This window comes from Gymnoscopelus braueri (assembly GCF_963280865.1).
Source record: "Gymnoscopelus braueri genome assembly, chromosome: 22".
Taxonomy (NCBI): Eukaryota; Metazoa; Chordata; class Actinopteri; order Myctophiformes; family Myctophidae; genus Gymnoscopelus; species Gymnoscopelus braueri.
In genome coordinates, this window is record NC_137624.1 from 28,946,272 (window position 1) to 28,968,737 (window position 22,466).

Here is a 22,466-nt window from a genome sequence, read left to right on the forward strand (position 1 = left end):
ATTCAGCTTCATTCTCTCTCTCTTTTTCTCTCTCTTGTCTCTCGCTACATTTTTTAAGAGATTTCCTAGACAAAACAAACATTTAGTCTAAACCGATGTGACATTGAATTCTAGCTTTCATTTTGGCTGCAGAACGTTATGAGGAAGCGAGACCAAAGTCAAGCGGAATACGAGGGGCGTCTGGAGACAGCTGTGCTCCGCAAGCAGGAGGACAATACGCCCGTATGACTATTCAAACATCTCATATCACTCTGTCAATATATCTGCTTTGTTCCCACTTAAAAAAACGACACTGATGTCACTCAGTCCAAGTTAACGCATAAGAGTGTCGCACAAAAGTAGCAATTTAGTTTTTATTTTATTTTTAAAGTGAAAGTGGTTATGTCTATGGGTTTTATACATATTTAACAATTCAAAAGTGATAGGAGCTTGGGGACTAAATAATAACTACATTGGATCCACTGGAACACAGGATCTTTCCTTTTCCTGAAAAATAACAGCTTTTGATTAATAAAAAAATCAAGAAGCATGTTTTTCTTCTTTTTTATTTATTATAATCAACTAAATCAATTAGTCTGATTAACCACTCAAGTCATACTTTAGATTTAATCAGAATGCCCTGATTTGACATCAACTCTTTATTTGTAGTTCTGCATTATGCCCCCTATAGGCTCCTGTAGTTGTAGTTTTTCGTGTCCCTCCAGGTGCCAGTGGAGGTGGAGAAATGCCAGGACCGAGTGGAGTGTTTCAATGCTGACTTGAAGGCAGACTGGGAGCGCTGGCAGAGTAACAAGAGACAAGACTTCAAACAGCTCCTCACTGACATGGCTGACAAGAACGTCAACTACTATGAAAGGGTACTGTCTGCACAATCTTCTTGACTTTGACCCAAAAATGCTTAAAGGGGTAGTTCACCCCCAAAATAACTTTTTTTCTATTGATTACTGACCATCTGGAGCCTTGAATTCATAGATATTTTTTTGTTTTTGTCACATTCCTAAGCCAATAATTTGATTATAATAAATGTGTCCCCATTGATTCCGGTAGGAGACACAAATGCATTTGTGTCTCCTACCGGAATCAATGGGGCTAAATTTATTATAATCAAATAATAAAGGAAGGAAAAAAGAAAAAAATATCCATGAATTCAAGGCTCCATGGGGTGAGTAATCAATAGAAAAAAAGTTTTTTGGGGGGTGAACTATCCCTTTAATCTTATTTTTAGTTCACAATTCTGTCACAGTATTTTTTTTTCACATGCCTACTTAACCCAGCAAGACATATTTATTTCTCTCTCTCTCTCTCTCTCTCTCAGAGTCAGACATCATGGGAGTCTCTCATCAGTATGCTTCAAGAGAAGCAGACCAAGGACAAAACAAATGACACGAACTGAAACTAATTTCTCCTCATTTGCTGCCCCTGTCCCTTACACACACACACACACACACACACATTCAGCTCAAGAGAGCAAGCCAAGGAAAAAAGGGGCCGATAAGGATAGCAGATTAAAGTGCTGGACTTTGTCCCCGCCCTCTCCAGCAGGGTGATTGGACAGAGGGGTTGTCTATCTCTGTGAGCCCATTCCTCCCCGCACATGTAGCGGGTCAGCTGCGACGCACTTGCAAGTTGCCATGGCTACGGAGAGGAGGATGAAAAGAAGAGAAGAAGATGGAGAGAGCGATTAAAAGGAGGAGAAGACGTACTATGTACAGATTTTGTTTTTTGTCTTCAAATTTTTGTATTTTGTATTTCTCCGCTTGCAGTCGGTTGCCACGCTACATAACGTTAACCACGGTGTCTGAGTGGACAACTCTTAATTAACGTCCGTTTTACTAGGACAGTGCTGGATCCAACCTAGACCCGTGGAAACACTTGTTCATGTCATCTTTTGGGGACCCACAAGAACCCTGAAGCCACAGATGAACTTATAGTCCTGACACAGGATGCATGAAGGTCTGTTTCAGTGAGGATCTACAATGCAACCCCCCCCCCCTAAAACAGTGGTTCTCAAAAAGATATATAATAATAATAATATTTCAAGGACCCCCATAACTCTGAGAGTGTACAGATGAAAGGGGTCCATTTGGTTCCAGATGTAGACAGTTACAGACCTGTAAGGGTCCATTTAACCCCTCTCAAGGACCACTTGGGGTGCCTGTCCTGGACTCCACTTTGAGAGCCACTGCCCTAAAAGCATTATATTACTAATCCTCCATCCATGAGGCTTTTCCGATACCTAGGTCTGAATTTTGTATATGAAATCACTGGAATTTAAGAGGTGATTGGCTTTTCTTTCAAGGAGGGCAAGTTGAATCCCCATGTTATAGGTTTGGCTTAAATATAACTTGAAGCTTTTGGGGCATTTTACCCCAAAACAGCAAAATGTACGGTTGACTTTGTCTGGGTACCAAAAACTTGCCATTTAACCAGTGCAAGTACATGTATGTTGAGACATCTCCTTCACTTTGCTACATTGGTCAGAAAGTTGTGTGAGAAATGGCTATTGATTTACTGACAGACCTCGATAAAAGACCTACGTATGGCTTAAAATAATTCAGATTTAGGGAGAAAGTTCTACAGAAAGTTCCTAGGTTTTGGATTTATAGATTTTTTGAATCACTTAATGTTTTGGCGCAGTTTGAGAACACTGTGTTGATTTGTTACAGCAGTGCTTTAAATAGCTTTATTCCAGCATTAAACCTGGTTCATGCTTTGGCGGGGAAGTGTCACACGATGTTTCGCTCAACGAAAGTACATGTCACATGACATTTTGATACCAGAGCATAAACCAGGCTTTTAGTGACAGTTTTCTCATGGTCTGTTATAGGTGAGTGGACCCTGACTTTGGGCCTCATCTTGACTTTGATCTGTTGATTGGTCGTCAGAGTTCAACACTTTGCTAGCTGCCTATGGATCCCAATCTCTTGGATTGACTTTGGGATTGTCAAGTTTCACTAGATGTTCTCTGAGAAAACATCTAGTTCCAGAACTCATGAACGCATCTGATTACAATACTTGGTTTACTGTTGCCATCAGGGCCTTGGAGGATCAGCTATTGGGAGATTAGAAAAGGAACCTTAAAAAGGGAAAAGGAAGGAGGTTAAGCTACACTTTTCGATGACGACACTACCGAGTGTCTGAGTTGGGTGTCGGTGTTTATCAGGGAACTGACGTGTAGAGATAATTGTTTTTTTTTACTGTGTAATTTAATTTAAAAACAAACGAAAAAGAAGGCACTGATCGTGAGAGAGAGGATTTGGGTTCAATTATGTTCATGTTTTGAGGGTTGAGTAAATGTGCAGCACTAAAACAGAACAGCGAAACAGTACCACCTGTTCGCAGAGAGCGGTATAAACTTAAAGTATTGGCTTTATAGATGACAGATGTGAGGTGTCACATCACATAAGGGTGATGTGAAGAATGTTGAGCTTTGAAAAAAGGACTCTATTTCACCTCACTGTTGCAGCATCTCAGCCATGGCCACAAAGTCACACAGTAAAATCCTTCATGTTAATTTAACGCTTGACAGTGAGAAATACAATATAATGCGGCCACCCCTACTCCACTACTACACCGATTGGCTCAAAAGAGACATGGCCGTTCATGGCCAAAAGTAGCAGGTCTACAAGCTCAAAGCGTGTTGTGAGCTTGTAGATGTACTATGTTTTCTAGATCTGCTATTTTGTACCTTTGCTAGGATGGATTCTTGAGCTTTAAAGGGTCATAGCGGTATCGCTACATGTCATTGTCTGTCCACAATGTTGTCTACAAATAGCGTACATAAACATAGACCATTTTTCTGTAAATGTCACTTCAGTTTACATTTCGATAAAAGGGGGGTATTAAATGAATGCTTCATGTTATTGTTATTCTGTCGCTCTAAGCAGGTTATTTGAGTTTATGCACACTCCCGTCGTTTTAACGAAGGATTTTTGTTAATATTAAAATCCAATAATTATAGGCAATAGCTACAAAGGTACAGGCCTCTTTTCACACATAAAGGATGTGTGTGTATTAGTTTTCTGAGAAAAACGCAATTCCTGCATCTTTGGAAAGTGACCCAAAACTATAGGGTGAACAGTTTTACTCACTGGCTCTGGGTATTAGACGGTTTATGAAGATTAATACTGAATAATTAATTGTTACCGCTGATGGTCTGTGACTCCGTAGCGTGTTCTGTGATCTATCGGTGTAAATGAAGTTAATAAGATTATCCGCACATGAGCATGCACTAGTTTGGATGGACGGGTGAGAATTTCTCTACTGACAATATGCGTTATACTGTATATCCCCATACATACGGAGTATATGTAACTTTATATGTACCGTTCTGTTCAGAGAATGATCTCAAAGCTGTGGGGGGGGGGGGGGGGCGTTATGTTGACATGGCTTCCCTTTAAGCATCTCTGGGTAATGGTACAAAACATCTCAAGCATTGAAGGCAGGAAACGTCTGTGACAATAGATTTTACTTAAAACTCATCAGTACAAAAATAACTCATTAGACCCTTACAGGTTTTTTACTCTTTCGAATGAACACGAATGAGTTAATTTAACTGAGAGAGTAGATGGACCTACATTTTGAACATGTGTTGCCCCACTGACACTAGGGTTCTGTGGAGGCGATGTCTTTCTTTCCGTCCATCTGTCCCTCTGTTTACAAGTTGACTATGGACCCAAACAACATCATCTAAAAAGGGAGAGGATGACCCATACTGATATGTGATTTTGGTGACCACCATTAGGCCAAAAATCTCAGCGGCAGATTGCCCTGAAACTTGCTGAGTGCCATCTTGCTCCACAGAGAATGAACCCTACTGCTTAGTGTGAGCCCTATGACTGTTATTTTAACACCACCGTCAGGGCAAAATGACTGCACACAAGATATCTCATCTCTAATAGGCAGGTTGCAGCATGAACCCTATTGATTTTGGCCATCTCCCCCCCCCCCCCCCCCCAAGACCTTTCCTCTAGCGCATCATTCAATGAATATAATTCTGCCGCTAATAATAATATTTAAATTGCCTTTTTACATTGATAACCCCACTAGTGAGAGGATAGCAAAACTAACTTTGATCCGGTTGGGTCGGGTGTAAGGAGCTGCATGACCTCTAGTGGCTGCTAGTGGGGATTTTAGACTTGTTACACTTATAGAGTTAAAACTAACTTGAGGATTTTACTGTGTACAGTACAATGAGGAAGGCGGGGGAGAGTGCATCTTCAACCCAAATGTTTCTAAAGCCAAAATGTCTCCGTCTCTCCTCTGGATAGATTTACACTGCAACAGAAGCTCTGAACGTCCTGTTTTTGTATCTCAGGCGTGACATGACACTTTGCTTTGCTGTCTAAACCGGATGGATGAAGGGTCATTAACCACATGAACCAGTGTCCCTATTCTGGGGGCCAACGTTCGGCGGAAATAGATCTACAAGCTTGCGCGTTTTGAGCTTGTAGATTTTTTTTTATCATTTATTTTTGGTGACAAGATTTTGGTGTGATAGGGAGAAAGAGAGGGGGGAGCCTAGTTCAGACCCCCGGGAGACTCCGGTCAAAGAAGTATGTTGTTGCTGTCGGGCAGAAACCTCCTATCTACATATTTCAAGTTTTCACGTTTTTTGGGGGGTTTTGTTTTTGTAAATCGATGCCCTGTTTCATCATACAAGAGTGCCGCTCAAAAACATAGCAGATCTACGAGCTCACAACGCCTCGCAATGCGAGCCGTTGTGAGCTTGCAGATCGGCTATTTTCACTACTTTAAACATACGAAACTGTTTCGGACTTGCAAGGTTTCTACCCGACAGTGATAAAGGGCTTTTAAGTGGTTAGAATTCAAACAGCAGTGGAAAGCTGCACATTTGTGCCATGGAGGGTTCACAATCTACGGAGCCCTGCAGTGGCCATTGGGGGGAAACAATTTTTATCTGTGGCCACAAGTTACTAATCTGTGGCCACGGATTGCTATCTTGTGGCCACAAATTAGAATTTTGTTACCCCCCCCCCCCCCCCTGGCCACTGCAGGGCTCCGTAAAAATCAGATGTTTTTTTCTTTTCTTTTTTACTTTTACAGTGTGATCCCAGCTTAAATCATCTTGTTACGTTTCCCTCTCCAGTGTGCATTGTTTACGCTTCGAATCCTGATGTACATTTCGATGTTAAAACTAATAATAACATCACCATGTAATTATAAATAAGGCTGTATATTGATGTCGTTTTGATGCAATTATCTTTACCTCAAATGATTTTGGATATATAATTGGACCAATAAAAAAATAAGTGCATTTGATCTCTTTCTCTTCAGGTTTCATTTGTTTTTTGTTTTTTTTCGGGGTGGAGTGTGGTGGGGGGTTACAAATGCACTACAGTACTGATCGGCATTTATACTCACACAAAAAACGTTAATTGTATTTAATAAATCTTGTTTAGTTCTGGTTGACTAAAACTGCTATAGTTTTAGCCATAGCAAACTAGTTAATGACTAAGATGACAAAGGGTATGCATTTTAATGTCACTATAAGACTGAACATCTCTGTGTTTGCTGTCAATGAAAGAGTAAATCTGGGTGTAGAGTAAAGATTTGGTGGTTTTAAACAATAACCTAGATCTCAGTCATAATGAACGGGTCAGTATCTGTAGATTCTGTCAGGGGGAGAGGTGTTTGCTGTGGATTTTCATTCATGTTCAAATCCCAAGTCTCCTAGTTCAATGCTACAGTACTTTGACATTTTCAAGTGCATGAGCCAAGTGCCTTCAATTATTTTGGGGGAATGACCCATCATGTTCATCTAATGTCAATGTACAATTGTTTCTTACGTATGTCTGGGTAGCTCAGTTGGAAGAGCTCTGAACTCTGAACAATAAGGTCATGTGTTCGAAATCTTGGAAAAGGCACACCAGCATGTGAGCAGTCTGGCTCCCTGGGGTCTAGTGATGTTACAGGGATAGACTCCTGTGTTCTTGGCTGTTGCTGACAATAAGCCAACTTCTAAAATGCATGAACCAAATGCCTTTAATTAATTTGGGGGAATGACCCATCACGTTCATGTAATGTCAATGTACAAAGGTCTGTGTGCTTGGTTAGCTCTGTTGGAAGAGCTCTTGACTTCAGACCACAAGGTCATGAGATTGAATCCCAGTACAGGATCCTTGGCATCTGAGCAATCTGGCTCCTACGGGTCTACTATCTTTTTTTGCCTTTATCAAAAAGGTTGCTGGACAATATATAGAGGATGAAATGCATAATTTATTAAATAATATAAAGGTAATATCAAATACATTGTAGAAAATGAGAGACATGACGCTTTATTAGCAAGACAGTCTTTTATTATATTATTCCTCATTTTGCTGGTTTCCCCTGAAACCCCTTTACTGTTACAGTGTAAAATTGCCTTAGAATCACTGCTGATGATGTGGCCATAGCTGAATGGTTAGAGAGCCTGCTTGTCAAGCCATACATCCCAGGTTCGATCCCAGGCCTCAACAATGTGTCAAAGTGTCCCTGAACAAGACACGTAAAAGAATAGTTCCCCCAAAAAATACTTATTTTCTATCAATTACACACTCCATGAAGCCTTGAATTCATGGAGATTTTTTTGTTTTTGACACATTCCTGAGCACAGACTCAGACATATTGGTTGGATGCATGGCGCATATAATAGGCTATCGCATTGTAGATTAGTAGGCGATAATTCCAATATTCACTATACATTCCTCATGTTTAAGCCGAACTGAATTATATATTTATGAACTTGCATATAAAATATATATTAAAAATAAAATAAGATATATATTTTTGGACGACTTGTGCATTTAATTTGTCGGCAATACTTTGCCAGAATTTCTCCCTGGATCCATTTTTTGCGGCCATGTTTCCTTTCTTGCTTATTATACATTTTACTTCCTCGTATGATTCAGGGGAGACATCAAATTTCTCTTTTGGGTCTTGAGTCGAACCAATTACTCCCGCGGAGACATCACATTTCTCTTTTGGGCCTTGAGTCTTGGGACTCAAGGCCCAAAAGAGAAATTTGATGTCTCCGCGGGAGTAATTGGTTCGACTCAAGACTCGTTTGGGTCTTGAGTCTTGGGACTCGAGACTCAAATCCTGGAAATCAAATCCTGGAAATGGCAAATCAGCATGTGTCTGTCTCCCTGGGGTCTAGTGCTGTAATAGGGATAGACTCCTGTGTTCTTGGCTGTTGCTGACAATAAGCCCACTTGTAAAGTGCATGAGCCAAATGCCTTTAATTAATTTGGTGGAATGACCCATCACGTTCATGTAATGTAAATGTACAAAGGTCAGTGTGCTTGGTTAGCTCTGTTGGAAGAGCTCTTGACTTTCGACCACAAGGTCATGGGATCAAAACCCAGCATAGGATTATTGGCATCTAAACAATCTGGCTCCTACGGGTCTACTATCTTTTTTCGCCTTTATCATAAAGGTTGCTGGACAATATATATAGGATGAAATGCATAATTTATTAAATAATATAAAGGTAATATCAAATACATTGGTCAATGGGCTCGAACCCTAGCACAGGAAAGATCTGTCCTCAATAAGGTGGAATTCTAGTTGTAAGTATATAGGATTAATAGCCTGCCAAAGTTTGTACTTTTTTCCCAAAAGAATGAACCCTCATAATGAACCCTGATCATGAGTGGATGTATTTGCAGATTCAATCATTCTGTCAAGGTGAGAGGTGTTAACTTCAAACATCTATATAATCAGAAATGCCTGGTGGTGCAAGAGAAAAGCTGAGGTTCCTCAAGTAGAAGATTGTGGGTTTGAATCTTGGTCCTGGTGAATATTTATTTTTGGTTAAAGTAAAAAGTTCAATACTATATTGCACATTGTTTGTTCTACAAGCAACGCCTTGTGAGCTTAGATAGGCGATGCATACATACCTGCCAACCTCGTCCGGTGATAGGAGATTTTTTTCCGGGGGGGGGGGGGGGCTCTTGACCACATTTTTAACAGAGTAGATGTAATTTCCAGCAGGTTGGCGTCCGCCCACTTCACGCAAGATAAATTCAACATTGCACAAATAAAATTTAAAAAAGGGGAAACAGCGCCCCCTTAGACGTCGTATGGACGTCCAAAACGGACGTCCAAACGACGTCTGAGTCAGGACCTCAGTCAGTAAAGTAGCTGAGTGAGTGAGGTCCGACTCGGACGTCGTATGGACGTCCGTTTTGGACGTCCATACGACGTCGCAGGGGGCGCTGTTTCCCCCCCTTTTTTACATGGGTTCCCAGTATTTGTGCCGTATTTGTGCAACGTTGAATTATGGGTTTCGTATGGACGTAACGTTGTATGGACGTCATATGGTTGTGCGCACGCACAGTGGGGGTAGTGCGTTGCCAAATGTATAAAGAAATAGTTGAACATATTCCTTCACTTCAATAAATCAAATATGATTGTTGTTATTAACTAACTACCATAAAGAACATAATGTAAAGCTGGCTAAAATAATTATGTCAACAAGGCAGGGATGTTAGCTGGTATTATTATTATTATTACTATTATTATTATTATTCATGGGTCACATCACATGTTATTATTAAATATGGCTCTTTTATTGCTACTTTTAACTTTTTAATGGATCCTATAGTAAAGCCTGATAAAAGTGTCAAACTCCCCAAATCCACCAGAATACTGGAAATTACATCTACTCTGTTGGGACCACGCTGGGGGGGGGGACCCCCAGCGTGGTCAAGAGACACCCCCCCTGGAAAAAAATCTCCTGTTATTGTACGGTCTGAGGTTGGCAGGTATATGATTGATTCCAAAATAATGAACCCTCATAATAATGAACCCTGATCATGAGTGGATGGCATCTGCTGATTCAATCATTCTGTCAATTGGAGATGTGTTAACTTCAAACATCTATTTTGTTATAAATGTCTGGTGGTGCAAGAGGAAAGCTGAGGTTCTGCAACCAGATGACTGTGGGTTTGAATCTTGGCCCCGGTGAATATTTATTTTTGGGCTTTCTCATATGTTTAACCGTGTGTACAGATTACAGTTAAAATAGGAATATAAGACTTTATTTATATGATAGAAATGGAGCGGAGTTGTGTAAACACCAGCATACTGTTGCTCATTGAATCCATCAGAGGAAGAAAGAGCAACGTCATATGCGTACATTTGACCACAGTGAACTTCAGTTCCACCAGAGGAGGGCGGTGTTGTTCAGACAACGTATTATTGAGAAAATAGCATGAACTACAATATCTAGGGTACATTCTGTTGTCAATTAGCTACATTTTGACTTCATCAAATAAAATAAATGTAAAATAACTCCTGTTACAAAAGCATGAGAAAATATTAACATACACCTATTTACTGTACCGTACACCTGTAAGATAAAACATAATCATGTATTCTTAACTTGGTTTCTTGTAAAGATTATGATTATTAATTTCACATATGCTTATTTGTCTAATTGTCTGTTGTCACCTTTGGTAATAGGACTGGGACTTGAACATGGACTCTCCGTGCTGAAATTCAGACCACCACACCATCACTCAGTTAACCTCAAAATCTGTCTCTTAGCACTGTTGAAGTCTCGCTTTGGATGTTAGCGTTCAGTTTGTAAAGTTGAAATACTCATTATATAACTTTCCTGTTCCACCCCGCATTTGTCTTTTAGTGCTTTTGAGTTGATCTCTTGTAGTTTAGCTGGCAAAACCTGACAATGGAAACACTCTCCTGAAAGACTGAGTATTACGACACCATTACTCAGTCAATGACTTAGTACTTTTGAAGTTTGTTTATATTAACAAATTCACAGCAATTTCACATTCAACTACAGTAGGTCTGGGGCTTGAACATGGACTGTCATTGGACTGAAAAGTGTACGGCAAGTTTATTTGAATAGCACATTTCAACAACAAGGCAATTCAATGTGCTTTACACAAAACATTAAGCATTGAGACATTAGGACAAAGCTTTAAGACATAACATTGGAATACATAGCAATGTTTGCTCTTTTTGGTGATGCCAGCTGCTCACCATTTTGCCAATGCTGCTTGGTTTTCAAAATCTGCAGGAGCACAACCCTGTGACTTGACGAGCAGGAGGTCTTCAATGTTGAACAAAAACAAAAAAACATCAAAAGACATACCATTGTAAAGACATCAAAGCAACGAGCCGAAACGTACTGTAAACATAATAAAGTCGACCACTTTGGAAAGCTACAGTACTTTGCAGTGTGCCGTCTTTATTTCCCTAACATCCACACCTCGTTATTCTCTGCAACAGTCCAAAACAAGTTTCTTCTCCAACATGAATCTATTGATCTGAACTGGCCTTAAGGCACCACGAGGCTGCTCTAACCCCACCTCTCAGCTCCTCCCCGTCTCATGCCAACGTTGCCATGGTGATGGTAATGACAATAATAATGTCATGAGGTAGCACAGTGATGACATCATTGCCGTCAATCTCCCGGGATCCTCTGGTAGTTCCGCCCAGCCAACGAGTGACCTGCAGGTGACCTGCAGCCAACGATGCTGGAGAACAGGAACGACACAAGATGACATATCAGGATCACAATAAATGACATGATTACAGGTGTGGGTGAAATTATTTTTGTGTGCAAACTCTCTCAACATTGCAGGCACAGGAAGAGTACGGCTGTCACGATTGTGACATTTTTGTTGACGATTAATTGTGATGCAAATAATTGTGATTAACGATTTAATCGTGTTTTTGACATCGAACATTGGAACATAAATAAAATAATATATATTTCTGTTTGCCCTTTAGGCTAACAAAAAATACAAAGGTCAGATGTGACAAATAACTTAAATATACAAAATAAATGACATATTTTACTTTATTCTTTCAAAATGTAAAAAATAAAACTAATACTGGAAATGTTGTAGATGTAGAGGCTCACAACACGACTACTATTTCCAATGTTTTTGAAAAATGTTTGAAAATGTATGAACATTTTTCAACATGACTATTATGCAAAAACAGTTGCGATTAGGCAATTATGTAATAATTGTCACAGGCCTAAGGAAGAATAGAATGTAAGATAGAGAGAATGAAGAGGAAATGAACACAGAACAGGTCAATAACAGGAAGGCACAGACAAATCAAATACACAAAGCGTCAGTATACATAAGGTGCATGATTAAACATGTTTTTCAATGGATAGCTGGCCCTACGGAAGCCAGAAATATTGGATGTGGAGAACACAGCCAGCCTATACAAATAGCAGTAGATATATCAAATCAGTTATAAATCAGTTTAACTACTTTAACCCTTTATACATCAGGTCTTTGAAAATAGCAGATCTACAAGCTCACAAGACAACATTGTGAGCTTGTAGATCTGCTATTTTCAAAACATCTTCAAACAATGTGAAAGAAAAAATAAGTGAATCTTTTTTTAAACAATTTAACAAACACAAATCTTGTATGGGTCCCCCTGGCACAAAATATTGTCAGATGGGGGTCCGTGACCAAATACCGTGGCCCGTTAATTTGGTCATCCTTGACATGAAAAGGTTTGAGAACCACCAAAGTCCAGTACCTGATGGGGATGATGGCCAGAACAGAGATGATGCTGGACAGAGTGAAGACAAACCCCGGAGACCAGGTGAGAGTTGCCTGGTAGATCTTAGTGTAGGCTGGTGTGTACGCCAAACTGGCTACCTGGAAGGACAGCTGAAGGGAGGATAGGACGATACCTGGAGAGAGAGAGTCCAGAGAGAGAGAGAGAGAGAGAGAGAGAGAGAGAGAGAGAGAGAGAGAGAGAGAGAGAGAGAGAGAGAGAGAGAGAGGATATATTACTGACATGATACTGACCATGGTACTGACCATGACACTGACCATGGTACTAACCATTATACTGACCATTATACTGACATGACACTGACGGTCGTCAAATTATTGGCTTAGGAATGCGACAAAAACAAAAAACAAAACTAATTTAGCTTTCCATTTGTACACTCTCAGAGTTATATTAACACTCAAGATTTTACAGTGTACTACCCACTCTGTGTGATTATGTCATTTTCCACACACACACACACACACACACACACACACACACACACACACACACACACACACACACACACACACACACAATTCAATTCAATTCAAAGGGCTTTATTGGCATGAAAAAAAACATACGTTTACATTGCCAAAGCAGAAAGCACAATACAACAATACAGCAATACAATCGAAACAAAAAATATGTACATTTGAAATTCAGAATCTTCAATAGATCAATTTCTATGTACCAAGATCACTGGGTGCAGGTATAGTGCCGGAATATACACAATGATTAGTCTTTAGGGTGGTTGTGTTCCGTTTGATATCCACACACACACACAGCATACTCACCATATGAGGATCCTTTGACCTGCTTGGACAGCATGGAGCGGATGGTGGGTGTCGGGATGAGGGAGAACAAGGTCAACGAACGAGCTGGGGAGGGGAGAGGAGGGGAGGGGAGGGGGGGGGGGCAAAAACAACCAATCAGTTTCTCAGTAAATATCCCTCCTTCCTACATTTTGTTTTTAATCATTATTATTTCAAAAGATTTGTAAAAAATGCCCCCCCCCCCCCAAAAAAAAAAACCCACACCTTTTTATTAATTAAAAATAAAATTCATTTTTCAAAATAATTTCATAAATACGTTAAAAAAAAGAAATTGGATAAATTACAAAAAAGAATAAATCTACAAGGTCACAAGTCTCACAACAAGTCACATCATGAAGCATTGTGAGCTTGTAGCTTGTATTTTCGCTAGTTTGGGTCCTGGGGAGATTTCTCTTTTGGGTCTAGAGCTAAAAGGTCTGGGAACCACTGCTGTAAATGGCAGTAGCTCAGACTCTGTAGTGTAGATAGATCCACAGGCTCACCACAAGGGGACGTCATTTCACCCTTACTTTTCGTTATGTGTACACTGAGCTGCAGGAGCTGTCAGGAGATCTGGTCAAATGTTCTGACCGTCTGTTGTCTCTTCTCTGAGGTTATTGTTTTTCCTGCTATGGCTAAAGGGCAGAGGAGCGCTTGTTTTTGTTACCTCAGCAAGACAGCTGCGCCGACAGCGCAGCCTTGAGGCTTGCGAGCGACGCGTTGAGAGCTTGTAGATCTGCTATTTTAGCTATTTTTTAAAAATCTATTATTTTATTAAAGCATCAGTGAACTAAATTCTTCTTCAGGACATGTTTTAACAATTTTCTCTGTTGCCATCAGGGCTTTGTTATTTAACCTGCTTCTAAAACCAACTCAAAATCATTCATCCCCTCTGCAATCCCACTTTTAAATTCTCGTTTTTATATTTCATTTTTATTGTTGGGGTATTAGGTTGTTTGTATATTGTATGTTACTGTGTTTCTCTGTTCACAAAGCTGTCCAAAACGAATTGCCCCTAGTGGGACTAATAAAGTTATTTTGAATATGACCACTTTAGTTCATGGCACAGCTGACTGATAGTAAAACACATGTGCTGTAAACGTCATCTCAGTTCCACTTTCAAGTTCCTGTGTACAATAACAGCACCTGCTTTGTGTCTGTCTCCCCGCCCCTTCGCCAATAAATGAACTGCCAGGAACCGAGGGAAATAAAAGACAAACTGGACTGATTAAACACTATTAACGCATACTACTTCCTCATTTCAGTTCCTCCACGGTATGTACAGTGCCTCTATTCAGTGAGCTAGGTCTGTCAACATACAGAAAACTTTTTTCTCCATACTGTATGTCAACTTTTTTCGTGTGTGTGTGTGTGTGTGTGTGTGTGTGTGTGTGTGTGTGTGTGTGTGTGTGTGTGTGTGTGTGTGTGTGTGTGTGTGTGTGTGTGTGTGTGTGTGTGTGTGTGCACATTAATGCCCTACTTCGTTGTACAAGTGTCAAAAAAGTAGCAAAAATAGCCGACATACAGGTACAGGCTCACAACGTGTCTGGCTGTACAGTGTACAAGATAAATTCGACACAGCTGAGTAGCCTATGTTGTTGAGGTATTTGTCAGTGTAAATTTGCACATACTGTACATGGAATTCATCCTCTGAATTTATTCATCCTAACTATTAGGAGAAATAATAAATAATTTAGTCCCCACTCCTTGGGGTGTTGTCTTGTCACTGTATATGTATATATAAATATATATATGCACAATTAATGTGAAATTTGTCGTCTTCATTCACCCATCCTATTACTACTACTACTAGGAGCAGTGAGCAGCCATTCTATGGCACTCAGGGAGCAATTATGATGAGGGACACACATCAACCCATTGCTGGTCTGGCCTGGAATCGAACCTGCGACAACCAGAGTCTCTGACTGCCCAGGCGGGCTCACAAACCACTCAGCACCAGTACCATCCGTATTCTGGGGGTGAACATTCGGCAAAAATAGCCAATCTACAAGTTCAAAACACGGCACAGCGCGTTGTGACGCATTGTGAGCTTGTAGATCGGCTATTTTCGGTAAAAAGGGGGCTACTGATATTGCAAGGGTACATTGTACATTGAATATATTGTTTATGGTTTATAGATATTTCTGCTTACCTTTATATAATTGCTTATAATCTTTCAATATTTTGAGTCAATAGTTGCAAAACATTTTGATGTTTCCATAATGTGGTTTCAGTTTAACATACCAGAGACAAATTCATTGAATGTATAAAACACACCTGGCAACAAAGGTCATTCTGATTCTGAATTCAGATTCTAATAAAATGATCAAAGATCACTGTCTCAATTTGTTAACATGAAACACATTAATGTTAGTACCTGTACCTTCATTATAGAGTACAAAGGTCGGATGGGGTTATTTTATTCAACTTGGCACCTAGTGAGTTCCTTTGTGTACATTAGGCTTGACCCAGGTTCCTGATTTTCATAGATAAGTATAACAAGTTGAAGAATTGTTATAGTGGTGTAAAGAGGTTCCTTATTCCACAGGAAAACTCCAAGGCGTGAAAAACAATATGGCTCTATCAGAAGCCGTAATTAATCAATAGTCTGAACTTGTTGAACTCATCAAGTATTGTCTTTGCACTTCCTGTTGACAACTTGACAGACCAATCACAGCATGCTGACTACGTTGTCCACTTTGTCCCTTTGTGAGAAAGCCTGGAACAAAGGTAGTGTCCATAGGGATTGATAATCCTTTATTGTGTACACCTTGATGGTGACATGAAAGGGAAGAAGTTACAGAATCATACACACACATTGTGCCGCTGCTAGCATCAGCTCTATGTCCCCTACACTGTCTCCATCTTAGCTTTCCTACTGTTTGTCTCTCCTACACTGTCTCCGTCTCAGCTTTCCTACTGTTTGTCTCTCCTACACTGTCTCTCGCTCAGCTTTCCTACTGTTTGTCTCTCATACACTGTCTCCCTCTCAGCTTTCCTACTGTCTGTCTGTCCTACACTGTCTCCCTCTCAGCTTTCCTACTGTCTGTCTCTCCTACACCGTCTCCGTCTCAGCTTTCCGACTGTTTGTCTCTCCTACACTGTCTCCCTCTCAGCTTTCCTACAGTCTGTTATTCTTATGTGTGTGTGTGGTGCGTGCGTGCGTGCGTGCGTGCTTACCTATAACTGGACCAATCTGTTTTAACTTAGAGGCCAAGAAAAAACCTTTTTCACATCTGCCTTTTATAGCGCCACCAGGAGGCAGATTGTTCCGAGCACATTTTCTTATATTACTCCTACAGATTTTGTCCAAACATCAGACAAATCGGAACACAATAACACATTATCTCTATAGAGCGTGCCAAAAATCCTGAAGGGGGCGTCAACAAGTGTCTTTTGGTAGCAGCGGACATCTTTGAGGGGTATAAACCAGGTTGACTTAACATTGCCCAAAACAAACATGTCTGCGCTACTATGCCACGCCCCCCCGTGGTGACGACGCATTGGCACGCTCTATATTCATGTGATCAAGACGGATCTGTCTGATATTTCATCCTGATTGGCTAACATTGGCTTCCAAAGAGTGGCTCATTTTGAACAAAATGCCTCAAAACATGAACGCAGCGTCCGATTGCCGTGACACTTTGCACGCACATTCGCACTAGGCCGAGGAAGAAATGCCACCCTTTTCACATTGGCCTGTTATAGCACCACCAGGAGGCCGATTTATGCAAAACAAATCTTTTGCTATTACTCCTACAGATTTTGTCCAAACATCATGCAAATCGGTAAACATTATCTCTACAGTCATGTCATCAAGACGGACCTGTCCGATTTGGCCTGATTAGCTAAGATTGACTTCTACAACCTGGCCTGGTGGAGAACTGTGCTCCGTTCAGAATGTATTGTCCAGGGGTGGCATCCAAAGTGAGGTGACTTCACATAAAGAGATGTTGGTCTTACCCAAATAGAACATGTAGGTTTCCGTGACGAAGGCCATGAAGTAGATGCCAGAGGTGAATGACAACATGCCGATGATAATTAACGAGGCATCACTGACACAGCGGGACATCACCATCACACCCAGGAAACTAGTGAGGAACACCAGGTAGCCAGCTCCATTCCCATAACCCACCTGGAGGAGGGATAATAAGATCAGATAAGATAAGATAAGATAAGATGAGGTAAAACTGTTTTGATCCCTGTGGCAAAATGCAGGCAGCAACAGCAGTAAAAGTGAAACTCGAGAGAGGTACTGGTATGAGTAATTGTTGTAATTTCAATTACATTTCAATTCATACGATGATTTTGATTACTTTCAACCTGGCGTACGCTATTTTGGGCACGTCATTATTGTCAAACCTTTTAATAAAATAGCAAAAACAGGCAATCTACAAGCTCATGGAAGAGTTTGGGAGCTCCTGCGCTAACGTGTACAATCTATCAATGAATAAACATAACAATAAATGTACTTGTCTGATGAGGGCTGATCCACATACATACACACTTGATGGTCATGCATGCATAAACAATAATGCATGCACACTTAAATACATGCACACATAAGTACTGTACAAAGCATACCGCACATACTGTTCCACCCATCTGTCGGGTGGAAAACTTGTATGGACAAAACTGTCACTTTGAAACGCAGATGAAGGTCTGAGTAGCCGAAACGCGCCCGTTTTGTCATGGACTGTGCGGACTGTTTTTATAGACTGTTCACTGAGAGTCTGCGCGCGTCTATCCTTCTCTTAATCAACTGACAGTAGAGCACGCTCAGCTCGGGACTTCTGTCCCATAGTATTTCAAAACTGTCACTTTTCAGGAAATGGAACGAAAACTTTCAGAAAGGGTGAGAATAGCAGATCTACTGTACAAGCTTGTGAGCTTGTACATCGGCTATTTTCACTACTTTTGCTTGACACTCGCACTAATCGAAAACATAAAAAGTTGAAATATGGAGATACGAGGTTTCTGCCCGACATCATCGATAGGTAGGAAAAAGGCACCTGGGTGGAGTCCCAGTTGAGTGGCTCAACAATTTCGAAGGTGCCCAGTATCTCCATGGCTCCCCCCACGGCCACGTCGTACACGATGGCAGCGGCAAACAGCAGAACTATGTTGATGACATCAGGACTGTCACTGTCACTGACGCTGATGAGGGCACTGCGCTCCTCCCCGTCTTGGCTTGATACCTCCCGCACCTTTATGGATACACACACACACACACACACACACACACACACACACACACACACACACACACACACACACACACACACACACACACACACACACACACACACACACACACACACACACACACACACACACATGCCAAAATTATTCATTATTGTAGATGTTATCCCAGTCATCTGTCTGACATTTGAGTGTGTTTGTGTACATGGCTCTGTCTCTATAGCACTGCAACGTTGTAGAGCAGCTGAGACTTAAATAATAAATGTTTATATATAGGCTATAGGATAATGTACGTAGTAAAGGTTTAGGTGCTTGAATGTAGGGGGGTGTTAATGTGCAACAACACCCATTTAAAAATGTTCCGATTTTCCTTGTACAGTGTGTGGATAAGCATTTTGAGAGTTTAGTTTGTTTTATGTGGATGAAGGAGATATCGCCATATCTGAGATCTCACTGAAAATGTTCTGTTTAGAATAATAATGTCATCTCGATCCAAGCTGTTTAAAAGGTTGTGATTATAGACTCTTTTTCTCTTTTTGCATTCCGACTGATTGGTTAGGAGAATGCTGTTTGGTTTAAATAATGTACAGATATTCTATTAAATGTCCATATTTTCTAGATTTTGTTTGAATGAAATGGTCACATAGTTTCTATGGCTGTGTAATTTTTTGAAACTATAGCAATTTAAACACTCTGACTCTAATCCATAACATTTGCCTTATTCTCTCCAATAAGATAGCCAGGACTGGACAATATATCGATATTTATATAGACTAGAAATTATCTGGGATTTTGGATATCATAATGTTGTGATGTGGCAGAAATATCTGATCCACAAGCTCAAAATGTGTTGTATGACGAAGTGTTGTGAGCTTGTAGATCTGCTATTTTCGCATTTGGTCAAATATATTGTGATATTTGATTTTGTCCACATCGCCCAGTCCTAAAGGAGGTATAAGGCTAGATCCAGTGGTGTGTTCTACTGTGTTACGCTATATGCATAGTGTGACCTGCAGAACAGTTCCATCATACTATATCATGTGTATACAAGATCCCCCCCCCCCCCGAACTGTTTACTGTACATATATATTTTTTCTTTCTTTTTTTAAAAACTGTTTTTATGATGTTATGCATAGTAGTGTATCTCTGTCTGTCATTTAATGTCTCTATGAATTGAATAAAGGACCCCAATGGAAACAAGCCATATGGCATTCTTGGGTATTAAATCCTATTAGCTGACCTTGTATTGAACTGCACTTTCATGTGCTTTTTTCTGCAAACTTCTAATAAAGTATTCAATCAATCAATCAACCAATCAATCAATCAGATATATTTGAGAAATCCTGTGTTAATTTAGTCATTTGTAAACTGTGAGAAGTTTATAGGCTACTCACCTCCATTAAGAATATACAGTAGAACAGACAAAGGAGGAACAGCGCCATGCTGATGATAACCAGCAGAGAGCCCGCACCGATGCTGGCGCTGAACGCGTCATACAGGTAACCCGACATCAAGCTCCCAGCGAGCCCCCCTACGCCATACAGCAGCTCCACTCTCATCAGCTGCCTGGACCGCTCCTCCACCGTGGAGCCCACGGACACCAGAGCCATCACCCCGGCCCAGTAGCTGCAGAAGCCGCCGCAGAGCCCTTGCAGAGCGGCCCCGGCCCAGACCAGCTCCAGCGGCCAGCGGAGAACTATGACCAGCAGCAGCATCACTCGGACCAACAGGTAGCCGACGAAGGCGGACGCGAGGGGGACTTTCCTCCAGCCGCGGTCTCCTATCTGGGCAGTGGGTTGGTGGTGGACAAAGTGAATTAGTAAAGTATTCAAAAGTAAAACAAATTACGAAGTGCATTTTCTCTTTGATACCAATGTAGGCTATGTGAGCATGTAGATGTGCTATTTTCACTATATTTGAAATAGGGCTTAAAGTTAGCTCCGACGGAACCTCTCCCTCCGCTGTGTAGCTCCGAGACGAGGTTCCTCGTTTATCTCTGCCGTTTGAGCAGGACATTGTCGCACATTTTCCACTTTTACATGTTTCTTACCCCTTTCTGCACATCGTATCCAAAAAGTAAAGCATTTCCGCCATTCTTTCAGATGTTTTAAGTTTTAACGCACCATAAAAGCTTTCCAACGAGTTGAAGAAAGTATCTAATTCGCCTCGGTCCTCATCCGGTTACATGTTTTTAAGACATTGCGCAAGAGTTGCGCCCCGTAGAGATAACATTACTGATTCCCCTACTGGTCAAATGTTGAATTGCATCTTCTAATGCAAAACATTATGGAACCGGCTGAGGACCGAGGCAAATTAAAGACTTTCTTCACCTCGTTGGATAGCTTTTATGGTGCGTTAAAACTTAAAACATCTGAGAGAATGGCGGAAATGCTTTACTTTTTGGATACGATGTGCAGAAAGGGGTAAGAAACATGTAAAGTGGAAAATGTGCGACAATGTCCTGCTCAAACGGCTTAACAGAGATAAACGAGGTCACGAGGAACCTCATCTCGGAGCTACACAGCGGAGGGAGAGGTTCCGTAGGGGCTAGGCTTAAGTCAATATAGCCAATTTGTTTTATTAAGTTTAGGTCCCAACAAGAGTCATTTCCTAGAAATGTAAGTGGAGTGACCAGCTGTCCCCCCTGAACCTATCCTCCTAATAGTTGGCTTTCCACTTGTAAATCTCTCTGTCTATTTTCCTGCGAGATATGTTTTTAAGCATGTTAAAATAACATGAGAAATATGCCCTATAGAGCCTACAGCACAGGCAGCAGGTTAATACAAAAAATTATAGGCAGTATTAGGCCTAGGTCAAAAGTGCAATATTTCTATTTGAAATGTAGTGAAAGTAATGAGCTTGAAAGAAAAAGAAGGAACAAATAAATAATAATGATAGCCTAATAAATAAAAAGAAATAAGGGGAAAAAATTAAGTAAATAGATAAATAAATAAGCAACTACAAAAATGTACTTTAAAGTACAGTATCATGTAAACTTAGTTCTCTACCTTGGCCAGGATGACGGCGGGGAGGATGGGAACCAGCTGGTTGATGAGGGTTAACGTCATGTAGAAGTTGGACACGTCTGTCGGGCTGCTGCTGCTGGCCGCTGAGGAGGCGTTGAGACCCGGGTCGGGACCCCCGGAGTACCGCTCCTTCACCACCATCTGGAGGGCCGTCTCGTGCAGCGCGAAGGCCAGCTGTTGGACCAGGACCACAGGCAACACCGAGAAGAGCATCTCTTCACAAGTTCACTTCACACACACAGTGACTGACAACTGTCAAATAAATAAATTACATCAATACATAAATAAATGAATGGAAGAAATGGTTTCCACCGCGGAGACAGTGCAGTTAAACAAGAGAACGTAGGGGGGATCAAGACAAGTTGGGAATGAATCGACTACAGTAACTTTTTCTCAGACTGTCGGTCTGTCAGTGACTCTGTGTGTGTGTGTGTGTGTGTGTGTGTGTGTGTGTGTGTGTGTGTGTGTGTGTGTGTGTGTTTGGGAATTAGTAGCGTTGCCAGGTTTTGTGAGAGAAATAAGCAATAAGGTCTTGGAAAACAAGCCGAAAAGATAGGCCACATGATGAGCATCGGATATTTGAAAATAGCCGATCTACAAGCTCACAACGCGTCCCGATTCGACCGCTGCGAGCTTGTAGATCTGCTATTTTCAACAACAAAAATAATCTTGAAAAAATGGTGAAACTATTTGAATATTTATTTTTCAAACATTTTATCAACACCAATCTGGTACAGGGGTCACAAAATACTTTTAGACAGGGGTCCGTGGACACGTACATATTAATTTGGGGGTCCTTCCTTGACATGAAAACCAATGGTTGAGGGCGCGCTCCCACCAAGAGTTGGCTGGCCGCTGTTAAACG

At 40.9% G+C, this 22,466-nt stretch overlaps 3 protein-coding genes across 3 annotated transcripts in view; 1 reads left to right on the forward strand and 2 right to left on the reverse strand.

Moving 5' to 3' along the window:
* Window positions 1–6,260, forward strand: part of snx30 (sorting nexin family member 30) — an 18,645-nt gene extending 12,385 nt beyond the window's left edge. Inside the window, exons 7-9 of the mRNA XM_080419202.1 lie at window positions 133–222; window positions 705–857; window positions 1,316–6,260. Coding sequence (XP_080275328.1) covers window positions 133–222; window positions 705–857; window positions 1,316–1,393 — 321 coding nt within the window. The 3' untranslated portion in view covers window positions 1,394–6,260. The remainder of the gene's footprint in view (window positions 1–132; window positions 223–704; window positions 858–1,315) is intronic.
* Window positions 1–22,466, reverse strand: part of palm2akap2 (PALM2 and AKAP2 fusion) — a 352,841-nt gene that overhangs the window by 224,368 nt on the left and 106,007 nt on the right. The window lies entirely within an intron of this gene.
* slc46a2 (solute carrier family 46 member 2) lies at window positions 10,881–21,985 on the reverse strand. The gene is made up of 7 exons (XM_080419812.1): window positions 21,584–21,985; window positions 19,970–20,359; window positions 18,386–18,580; window positions 17,337–17,508; window positions 13,356–13,439; window positions 12,538–12,694; window positions 10,881–11,507 (listed from the first exon to the last, which is right to left on the reverse strand). The coding sequence occupies exons 1-7, from the start codon at window positions 21,812–21,814 to the stop codon at window positions 11,435–11,437; spliced, it is 1,302 nt and encodes a 433-aa protein (XP_080275938.1). The 5' UTR covers window positions 21,815–21,985; the 3' UTR covers window positions 10,881–11,434.